Genomic DNA, 10,861 nt, shown 5'->3' with positions numbered 1-10,861 from the left:
CCGCCATCCGCCCGCCCGCGCCTCGCCGCGGCCTCCGCGCCCGCCGCCCGCCCTCGCGGGACCGGGGCTGCGCGGGGCAGCGCGCTGGGTGCGGGGGAGGCGCGCTCGGCGGAGCGGGGCCATGGGCCGCGGGAGAGCCGCGGGCTGGAGTAGCGGAGCTCCCGGCTGGCGGTGCTGGGCCCCGGGCCGGCCCTCCCCCGCACCCTGAGCGGCCGGGGCTGCGTCCCTGAGCGCTGAAACGCGGCGGGTTCGTCGCTCGGAGCTCGATGCCGGCGGTACAGCGTGTGCGGTGTGTGCTGTGTGTGCTGTACCGGCCTCGCTGGGCTGGGGACGGCGCTGTGGAGCCTGTGCGCCATAAGTATGTCCGGAAAGGGATGTGGTGCTATCGCAGCGGCCGCGCAGACACTGATGTAAATGGATGTTACAGTGCTCGGGGCTGTTGGTGGAGACGGGACCACCGAGGGTGAACGTGGGTTGTGTTGGGTTGGTTACCTCGGTGCAGTGGCCGCACATCTCCCTTGTGCAGGGCACTGGCTGTAGCAGGAGTTTGGCAGGAGAGGGCAATAGGGAACCGTCTTTCTGTGTTTGGGAGCGGATGCACGGGATTCCCGGCCGCCAAACCGAGCACAGCCGAGTGCTGCCCCTGCTGTCTCCCATCGCTGGGTGTGGGCTTCAGGGGCAGGAGACTTCACTGGGCTAGTCCCAAGGATGTGGTTGAGAGACCACTAACATGGAAGAACCTAAGCTGGTACCTAAAAGGTCTGCAGACTCGGGGCTTACTGACAATACTGGGTCTGTAGTAATTGTTTGGTTTGGTGGTTTTTTTCCATAAACCCACGTAAACAAGGGGAAATGCTCAACATAGCTGGTTATCAAGGAAAGGAGCTCCCTTGTGCGCTGCTGTGATGGAGCTTGGGGACGTCAGCTGCCATGAAATGCAGCAGGAGGGACTCCACTAACAGCTGTACGTGATGACCTGTGTGCCAGGATACAGCGAAGCTGCGAATCCTGGGTTTATAAGAAATTTACCTGTACCCCCAAATTTACCTGTGTTTTGCCAATGGTAACTCATTTTTCTTGCTTGGTGAAAGGTTGCAATAGCAGGAATTCCATCAAGTTCTTTAACAATGTTGAGGAAACTACCAACACTCATACATCTGTTTTGTTGTTTTTCAGAAATGGCACCTCGTAAGGGCAAGGAGAAGAAGGAAGAGCAGGTCATCAGCTTGGGACCACAGGTTGCTGAAGGAGAGAATGTGTTTGGTGTCTGCCACATCTTTGCCTCCTTCAATGACACTTTTGTCCATGTGACCGATTTGTCTGGCAAGTGAGTATGAGACATGCATCACCTCGCTGCAGTACCCAGCTCCTTCGGGTGTGAAAGTGCAAACTAGGTTTGGCAGGAGGTTCCACCAAAATGCTCGAGTTTCTGCTGAGCTGTGAGTTGGGATGGTGCATGTACATGAACTGGGTGGCTTGGTGAGCTCTTCTGATCAATACGGTGTTCCAGGTACTGTGTGGCAGCTTATTGATCTGGTAACATTAGCAGTAACAGGTTTTGTCTGTAGGCAGAACCTGCCTTGGGGGAAGAACAAGGAATGGCTTTTTTTTCCCGAACGTCACCTTTTCCTTCTGTAGGGAAACCATCTGCCGTGTGACAGGTGGGATGAAGGTGAAGGCGGACAGAGACGAGTCCTCTCCCTACGCGGCCATGCTGGCGGCCCAGGACGTTGCCCAGAGGTGCAAGGAGCTGGGCATCACCGCCCTGCACATCAAGCTGCGTGCCACTGGGGGCAATAGGTACAGTGGGGGGGGCTGGGACACTGATGGGGATGTGGCTGTGGGGGCTGATGGTGGATGAGACTGGACCAGGAGGAGGGTGGTTTGGCATGGGGAGAGTGTGACTTTGATATTGCTGGCTATTTGTAAACTGTGTTCAGCTCCTGAGTTCTTGAAGGGGTTGTTGGTTCTGACTCTCCTCCAGGACCAAGACTCCTGGACCTGGTGCCCAGTCAGCCCTGAGAGCTCTGGCCCGCTCTGGGATGAAGATCGGCCGCATTGGTGAGTGAGGAAAAAAGGGATTATTTAGTGAAAGGAGCTTTGTAGGCATCTATGCTGCATGATCTTAACTTTGGGATGTTCTTCATGGCTGCTTAGATGGCTCCAATGAAAGGATTTCATGTAAACAGATCCTTAAATTGACAGTTCACCAGCAGGTGGTGAGAGCAGTACTCAGAACCCCAGTTTCTATGTGCCCGACAAGCCCCAGCTTGGAGCAGGATGCTGCTGCTCTTCTGATGTCACAGAGCTGTTCAGTCACTTAAGAATACCTTGTTGGTCTTGGTGATTCACTAATAATGGAGTTCTCCGGCTCTTGGAGGGAGAGTCCTGAACTTTGTGGGGGAGTCACAAGATGCAGTTGTGGTTGTTGTGCTGAAAATTCTTCAAGCATCCTGTGTTTCTTCGGAAACGCTGTGGCTGCTTGGTTTAAGTGGGATGGGAGATGGGGGTTTTTGCGTACAAGCACTAAAGCCCTGGGTACCCAGCCTGTGGCAAATTCCCAAATACCTTCACTCCATGGAGAGTTCCTTCTGCACACGTGCGGCTCCTGTGGTGTCCGAGTGCTGAGGTGCTGGGTGATGCCTGGGGCGGGGTGGCTGTGCCCAGGTGGTTTCTGGAAGGTAACTGTGTTCTGGATTTTCTCCCTGCAGAGGATGTCACCCCCATCCCCTCCGACAGCACTCGCAGGAAGGGTGGTCGCCGTGGACGTCGTCTGTAACCAGCGCAGCACCTTCTGTTATTAAAGCTCTCTTAAACCTCTGTTTAGCTCTGTGTTTTCTTACTGGGGTGTGCTTAGAAGCCGAGGGGCTTCGAGATGGCTTGTGCTCTGGAGCTGGGCCTCTGGCTTGGAGGGGAACCAGGCTGGCTGCTCTAAAGCCACACGGGTCTTGGGCTTTGTATAGCAAAAGATACTTTCAAAATGAGTCATGACCTCTTGCATCTCCTGGAAAAAAAAAAAGCTGGGCTGGGAGCAAGCAACTGCTGCTGGGTTTTCTGCAAAATGTTGCTTAATGCATCACTTCCCCTTTCTGTGGAAAAAATCCTCTGTCTGGACATCTGTTCCTAAGCCAGCATTTCCCTTGGCACAGCCATAGTGCTTTATTTGTTATTTTTTATGTGGCCATGGAAAATGTTAGAATAAATTTCCCTTACTGTCTTAAACGTGCACTATTTGCTGTTCAAATCACTGTTTTCCTGTACTTAAAGTGTTCTTTGAACTCTGTGTGGAGAAGGTGTTGAAAACATGAAACCAGAAGCAGCTCAGCCAACATGGAGCTGAAAGGAGGAGGGGGCAGGACAGTGGAGAGCAGGGAGTGGGACGCTGCGTTGCCAACAGCTCCTCTGCTTTTTGGTACACTTTGGATACAGTGAAAGCTGTCCCTGTTGGTGTGAGTTACTCTGTCCCAGGGCTGCCTCATGGGGCACATCTGGGGAGAGCTCTACAGCAAAAACAAAGGACCTTTGCTGTGGCAAAAATTCAGTAGACTGCTTGTCTCTTGGTGCAAGGGGCCATTTCCCCTCACTCCCTCTGCTGCCCACCCTGCTCCAGGCCGGTTCAGCCCTTCTGGTTTATAGAGCAGATGTAGAAAAGGGAAGGTGTCTGCTGTAGAGGAAGGTGGATTTGGAACCCTTAACCCTTGGAAGCTGGAGCCGTGCTGGTGCACACAGGGCTGGCTGAGCCGAGTCACTACACCCAGCCCGTGCCACGTGCTGCCCTGGCAGTGCTGTGCCATGGGCAGGCTGGTGCCTGGGCTTGCTGCACAATTAAAGCACAAATCACTGATTTCTCTGTCGACCTGACGTCTTTGAAGCAGCTTCCTGTGTTGATGCATAACCCTAAAGAGGAAATGGTGAATGAGGAAGAGAAACCAAAGTCCCAGCACAGAGCAGCTTCCTGGCCTGTGTCCTGGGCCTTTTTGGAGGGAAAGACCCTCCTGTCAGAGTAGCATGGATGGGTCTCCTGGCTCTAGACAGTCCCTGGCCTAACCCAACCAGCTTGTCTTGAGTGATTTAGCAAGGAACTGAATCAGCTGCACCCCCTGTAGCTGTATCTGGGTGATGGCTCCTGGGCTGCGTGGGTGGGGGACACGTGTGCCTGCCCACGCTGTGTCACCCTGGCGGGGATGCTCGTCCTGTGGAGGGCATGGGGCTGCTTGGGGGCTGTGCTCCATCCCCACACACAGTCAGGGGTCACTGGTGGGCCCTGTGGCTCAGCCTTTCCCCCTCAGCTGTGCCCAGGGCTAATCCTGTGCTGTTGAGGGTGTCACCTCAGGGTCGGTGGGAAATGTGGGTCTGTTCCCCAAACCTTTGTGCAGGGTCTGGGGGCTGAGAGCTGCGAGACGAGGCCCAGCTGGTGATGAATGGCTTCCTGTGAATGTGCCTGGGTTATTCCACCTCATTGTTTGAAACAATTGCTCTGCTGGCCTGCTCCTCAGCAGAGTCCTGAAACCATTCCTTGCTCCAGATGGCTTTTTCTCCCCCAAAAAAAAGACTTATGAAGTTTTTGATGGGCAGCACCAAATACAAAGCCTTGGGGTAACAGAGTGGTGACAATCCAGTGCCAGCCTCAGGCGGTGGGAGAGTGAGGAGGGTCAGACAGGATGGAAGCTGCGCTCTGAAAAGGTCTGTGTCTTCCCTGGAAAATCAATTCACAGACTGAAAAACCCTGGGTGCCACAGCCCTGGGCAGAAAGTTGTGTGTGCGAAGCACTGAAGAGCTGACTGGGAATGTCTGTGTGCAGAGCAGGGGCTGACTTAGGGCTGATGGTCCCCCTCCAGGCTGGGGCTCAAGGGGCTCAGCCTGCCTGGGAAGGGGGCTGTTCCCCACCCCCAGGTTATCACCCACGTTTGTGGTTTGCAGAGCCAGCCCAGCTCCATGGAATCGCTGGGGTTTCGGTTTCCAAGTTCCTGCTCAGACTTTCTCTGGTTCCCCTTATGGCTGAGGCTGGTCACGGAATGCACCAGGAGTGTGGCCTTGAGGCAGGGGTTGTGGCCCCAAAATGAGGAGCTGAGTGGGGGCTGAGGCTGTGAGGAAAACCCATGTGTCCCCTAAAACTCCCAGTGCCCATGAGGGGAGAGACAAAAAATGCGTGGAATGCTTTTTTGTTCTTTTGTTTTTCCCCCCCTTTTTTCTTCCCCCTTTTTTTAACTTCTCTTTCCTCCCTTTTTTCTCAATTTCCTCTCCCTTTTTATTTTCTTTTCAAACCCCTCTGATGGTTTCTAAATACAGTTTTGTTACAGCTTTGGGGTGAGGTTGATGGACACCCCTGGGCCTTTGGGGTGAGGCTGATGGACACCTCTGGGCCGGTATTTTCTGAACCCCTGGGCGCCCAGGCCTTTCCCAGCTGGGTCGCAGGGTTGGGACCAGGGTCCAGGCACCAAAACCCTTCTCCTCTGTGGGGCTGCAGTTTGCCACCTGGAAAGCAGGAGCACTGTCCCACCATGTTTCCTCAAGGAACACCATCTACTGGGAGACCCTGCCCTACTCCCTGTAAATGCTCCGAAACGATCCCTTTGTCTGCTCTCCCAGGGCTGGCTGTATGTCCCTGCTGGCTGGGAGGCTCAGGACTGAATCAGGAAAAGAAATGGAATGGCTGAAACAACACGTCCCTGCTCGCCCCAGTGGCTTTGCCAGGTGACCAGTGGTGCCTGACTTTTAATTCCACATTTGCAGTTTCACTTTTGACTGAACTCTGGCCAAGGTTGTGCTGAGTCCTGACGCTGGAGCCAGCTTGGTGCTGGGCTCAGTGTGACCCTCGGCCCAGCATGGGCGTCGGGGGTGTGTTATCCCCGCGCTGCTCTGGGACATTGTGTAGAATCACCAAAACCCAGCATTATGGGCTGGATGGCTGCTCCTGCCCATGTAGCACTTGGGGGGTTGTGGGGGGGCTGGAGACCCCCATTGCCCCACTCCCACTGGTGCTTTGGGGTCACTCACCTTGAGGGGCTGCTCCTCCTCTCTTGGCTTTGGGGGTTCAGCTCCTGGAAGATGCTGCAGGCAAAGCAAGGGGGGTAGTGCTAGAAGGAAGGAGGGCTTGAAAGTGCTTGGTCCTTTAGTCATTGCCCCCTCAGCCTGAGAAGTGCTGGCCGAGAACCCCCACACAGGGAGGGTCCAAAGTGACCCTAAAGGAGGGGCTTGAGCCCAAGTGCAGCTTTCCCCCAGCAGCCAAGGTCAGGGAGGAGGGGTGTACCCTGCACTGTGCCCCCACGGAAGGTCCTGCTCAGCCTTTGGTGTAGGGGGTCCTCCCCATGGTGTCCCACCCCCCGTGTCCCACCTCTGCACCCCACTTCCTTCCTCACTCGTTGCCTCTCACCTCCCCCATCTGACCCCTCCCTTCCTTTCTCACCTCCTGCCCCCCATGTACCACCTCCCGCCCCCCCGGGGGTACCTGAGCCTCTGGGCCCATGGCACCGGTGTCACCAGGCTGGGGACCGTGACCTTCCCGTGGCGTGGGGTGGGCAGTGAAGCCCCATTGAGCGGCCGTGGAGCTCACGGCTGTGTCCAGCATCATTTCTGAACTGGAGACCTCCGGAGCAGAGGTCTGCCTGGCAACAAGTGATGCAAGTGCCAGCAGCCAATAGGACTTTTCTTTTGGCTTCCCCCCCCTGGGTGTCAGGGCAGGGTGGGGACCCGAGGGTATTTCCAGAAGCCTCGCTCGGGGTGCTCATTGCCTTCGGGGAGCCCAGCGGAGCCATGGCTGACGAGCAGCGGGACCTCATCTCTGACCGCGGCAGCGGCGTGCTCAGTGTTGGGGACGCCCAGAGGTGCCACAGCTGGGGACACGGGGATGGGGGGCACGGGGAGGGCGAAGCGGGCACGGTGGAGACGTGGGGCAGGGGGGTATTGCGTGGTTGTGGGATGGAAGGGGATACAGTCGGGTCAAGGGGGCACAGAGTGACTATGGGGCAGAAGATGGGGCGCAGGCTGTGGGAATGGGGCACTGCGGAGCCAAGAGGGCTGTGGAAGGAGCCAGAACATGGCTGTGCGGCAAGGCAGAGGCAGGGCGTGGCAGTGGGATGGGGGAAATTGGGTGGCCGTGGGATGGGAAGCATGGGGCGGCAATGGGAGGGGGACGTGGGGAGGCTGTGGGATGGGGGAATTGGGTGGCTATGGGACTGGGAGGGCAAGGGGTGGCAGCGGGATGAAAGGGGTCACTGTATTTCTGGGGCAGCCGGGGACAAGGCATGGCGATGGGGTGGCCAGGCTCACAGGGTGTGGCAGAGAGCCATGGCTTGAAGCTTTGGAGGAAGCAAAACTTCTTTCTTTGTGAGGAAGAGGTGGTGGGACAGGCAGGCTGATGACGTGGCCATGGGGCAGGAGCGGACCTTGGACCCAAGTGGCTTTGTGGGGCTGCGCCCCCAGGTCCCAACTCGTCCCTATGGCCCAACCCCCGCAGGGGGCACACCCCACCCAAAATTTGCAGCCAATCAGAGGCCGGGAATCCCTGACGTCACCAGTCACCGGGCAGACGCCCGTGCGGCGCGTCCCGTTCGGGACTTGTCCCCTGGCCGGGCGGTGTCCGCTCCTCCCGGGCAGCGGAGGCGGGGGGTGACCTCTGGGGCCCCGCTGCGCCTCGACAGTGCCGCATTCACCCAGCGGGGCAGGTCCAACATCCCATGAGTCGTGTCCTCTGCCCCACGGACCAGCGAGATTCCAAGTGGTTTTCACCATCCCGCAAAAGGCGATGCCCAGAGTGATGCCGTTCCCCAAAATCCCCTGGCAGCGCCCTGTCCCCCTCCCGTGTCCCCAGTTCCCCCCGCCCCCACAGCGGGTTTCGGTTCCCGGTGTGCTCATGCTGAGGTTTCACTTCTGCTCCCATCGATGGGGGAATTTGCATTTGTCTGGTTGCAAATCCGCCGGGACGGGGCTGTCTGGGGCGGGGAGGGGGTGACGGCAGGATGTCATGTTCTGCCGCCGGCGGGCGGCTGAGCTCCCTGACCGTGTCCCGCAGGTCTGCGCTGAGGCGCAAAGCCGCCTTCTCCACGCTCTCCATCCTGGTGGCCCTGCTCATCGCCGGCCAGGCTGTCACCATCTACTTCGTGTACCAGCAGAGCGGGCAGATCAGCAAGCTGACCAAGACCTCCCAGCACCTGCAGCTGGAGGCTCTGCAGAGGAAGCTGCCTGCCGGTCAGTAGCCCCATGGGCATCAGAGTGGTGGGAGGCAGAGGCAGAAGGGATGACTCCCTCCTGGACCACCCAGCCCTGTTGGTGCCCCTCACAGTTCTCCTTCCTCGGCAGGTGCCAAGCCAGTGAAGACGATGAACATGGCCATGGCAAACCCACCCATGGTCATGAGGGTCATGCGTCCTGCGCCCTTTGAAGACCTTCCGGTAAGAGAGATCCAGCACTGCTTGGCACTGCCTGCTGCCCTTAGGGCTTGCTGCCGTGCTCACACTGCCCCTTTGCCTTTTCTCTTGAGGTCAAGGGCCCTGTTAGCAACAAAACCGAGGACCAAGTGAAGCACCTGCTGCTGGTAAGGTCCCCTGCTCCCCCCGCCCCACAGCTTCGTCCTGCACTGGTCTGGGGTCTCTTGGGGTACTCAGAGCTGGTGGGAGCTCCTGACCTCCTGCAGCACCCATCTGGCTGATACCAGCAGAGCACCAACCCCCACCCCCCGCCTCATTTTTCTTGGCCCTCACTGTGGTGGTTGCTCTGCAGCAAGCAGACCCCAGTAAGATGTTCCCGGAGCTGAACAACAACCTGATGGACAACTTGAAGAGACTGAGGAGCACCATGACTTATGCGGACTGGAAGGTCAGTGCTTGTCACTGTCATCCTGTCCCACCTGCTTTCCATCCAGGAGTGCTTTGGGGAGGGACTGGGGTATCCCCACCTGGATAAACAAAGTCCGGCTTTAGCCAGGCTTGGGCTGCTCCCACCTCAAGGAAGAGGACGGTGTTCACAACCTTCCCCGTCCAAGCCAGAGCTTTGTGACATGGCGCCCCTGGGGTGAACTCCCCCCATGCCCATTAACGTGCTGGACCCTCTCATTGCAGTCCTTTGAGTCCTGGATGCACAAATGGCTGCTGTTTGAGATGGCCAAGAACCCCAAGTCAGAGGACCGCAAGGCAATCCCAGCGGAGAAAGGTATTGGGGATGGGCTGCTGAGCTGGGGAGGGTCAGGGAAGTGTTGGCATGGGGCATCTCACAGGGAACCAAGCCCTCCCTCCAGTCACAGACCTATTTGTTCCGTGGGGAGCCGCTCTTTCATGGCTGTTAGGACATCACAGAGCATCTCTGCCTGCTGCCTGTAGGGCATTTGGGGTGAACAAAAGGCTGAACAGCTGGAGCACCACCCCAAATCCTCCATCCCTGGCTAGCCCAAGAGCTTCAGAAAGGTCACCAGGCGGGGGCTTGCTCACCTTTAACTGTTTCTGGATAGAATCTCCTGCTGAGGGGGAGACAGGCCTGGGGGGCTGATGGAGTGTCCCCTCTGTTTCTATTGCCCTAGTGCAAACTAAGTGCCAGGCAGAGGCTGCTTTTGGGGATGACCAGCTGGGCCGCTTCCGCCCGCAGTGCGATGAGAACGGAGACTACCTGCCCAAGCAGTGCCATTACTCCACCGGCTTCTGCTGGTGCTCCTACAAAAACGGCACCAAGATTGAGGGCACTATGACTCGGGGAAAGCTGAACTGTCCCGGTAGGTTGCCAGGGAGGGGATGGAGAGGAAGGAGCAGTGTGTATGCTTGGAATTAGGGAGGAGAGCTAGGAGAGGAGAGGAGAGGAAGGAGTCCAGGCTGCAGGGTGCACCCCTCACCCATGCAGTGCCAGCACATTAAGGCTGGAGAGGACCCCAAAACCCGCAGCCCGCCGCAGGTAGCTGGAGCTGAGGTGTGCAGTCAGGGTTTTCCATGAGCCCCCCTTGCCCCCAGCTCAGCAGTGGGCACAGGCTCTCCCCCGCTGCCCTCAGAGGGATGGGGGTGGGTGATGGGGCAGCCCCGGGGTCCAGCACCCACGTCCTGTCCTCCCTCTGCAGGCACTGCTGCTCCCAGTGCTGCCGCTGCCACCGCCACCGTGGAGCCAGAGGAGATGATCTTCTCCGGGGTGGACATGCTTAAGCTGAGAGCAAGCAAAGGTGAGTGCCCAAGTGTCCCCAGAGTCCTGGGGACTGCTGGGGAGGGGAAGGTGGCGATGAAGAGCGGTTTTGGGAGGTCCTTGAGCTGTTTTACTGACTACCTGCTCTTGTTCCCACACAGACGAGTAGAAGAGGATGCCAGCAGTTGCCTCCAGCATCCCAGCTCCTGCCTTTTTGTTTTTCTCTATTTCTCTTCTGCTCTTACATTGCTTTTCCAAGGCAGTTAACAGTGGGCATCCCTGGGCACCCTTCCCCTGCTGCAGAGCACCAGCCAGGGCTGAGCTGCCACCACCATCAGACACTGAGTACCCTCAGAGCGTGGGTAGAGCAGGCTGGAAAATTACATCAACCACGTCAGATCCATAAATCCTGTTCTCTTTGACTCGACCTCCAACAGCATCCAGGCAGCAGTACAGCTCGCCCCTGCTGAAGAACTAATGCTTCCTTCACTGAACAAACATTTACTGCAGCAAAACAATCCCCACCAGCTTCTTAACTGATCCCTGTAGGCTGCAGCCCTGCTAGATTACTGGAGTAATGGGTTTTTATTGTGGAGTGCTCAGATTTGTAGATAGAGATTCGCCTACAGCCTCAGCAGTGGGTAACTATGGGCAGAGGGGCTTCTAATTTTCCTGAATATATCTGATTGTTCCTTTATAAATGATCTCACAAGCTAATAATCTCAAATAAACTTTTGAATAAGAAAGCCTTGTAAGCAACTCCAGC

At 57.2% G+C, this 10,861-nt stretch overlaps 2 protein-coding genes across 3 annotated transcripts; both read left to right on the top strand.

Annotated features, from left to right (window-relative positions):
- The first annotated feature begins 1,150 nt into the window (after window positions 1–1,150).
- LOC121657842 (40S ribosomal protein S14) lies at window positions 1,151–2,820 on the top strand. Its single transcript, XM_042013978.1, has 4 exons — window positions 1,151–1,327; window positions 1,639–1,800; window positions 1,985–2,061; window positions 2,712–2,820. Exons 1-4 carry the CDS (start codon window positions 1,179–1,181, stop codon window positions 2,777–2,779), a joined length of 456 nt encoding a protein of 151 aa, XP_041869912.1. The 5' UTR covers window positions 1,151–1,178; the 3' UTR covers window positions 2,780–2,820.
- A 3,878-nt stretch (window positions 2,821–6,698) lies between these two features.
- LOC121657811 (H-2 class II histocompatibility antigen gamma chain-like) lies at window positions 6,699–10,859 on the top strand. 2 transcript variants are annotated; one of them, XM_042013931.1, is made up of 9 exons: window positions 6,699–6,824; window positions 8,012–8,187; window positions 8,299–8,390; window positions 8,480–8,533; window positions 8,719–8,814; window positions 9,057–9,147; window positions 9,512–9,700; window positions 10,037–10,135; window positions 10,257–10,859. In XM_042013931.1, exons 1-9 carry the CDS (start codon window positions 6,754–6,756, stop codon window positions 10,262–10,264), a joined length of 876 nt encoding a protein of 291 aa, XP_041869865.1. In that variant the 5' UTR covers window positions 6,699–6,753; the 3' UTR covers window positions 10,265–10,859. The 2 variants fall into 2 exon arrangements, with proteins under 2 accessions (XP_041869865.1, XP_041869866.1); XM_042013932.1 differs by lacking the exon at window positions 9,512–9,700.
- The last annotated feature ends 2 nt before the right edge of the window (window positions 10,860–10,861 follow it).

Source organism: Corvus kubaryi, unplaced genomic scaffold (assembly GCF_017639235.1).
Source record: "Corvus kubaryi isolate FWS band 111438036 unplaced genomic scaffold, C.kubaryi_AGA036_p1.0 split1-37374, whole genome shotgun sequence".
NCBI classification, from domain to species: domain Eukaryota; kingdom Metazoa; phylum Chordata; class Aves; order Passeriformes; family Corvidae; genus Corvus; species Corvus kubaryi.
Note: the sequence above shows the minus strand (reverse complement) of the source record. Positions and strands in the feature narration are given on the sequence as shown.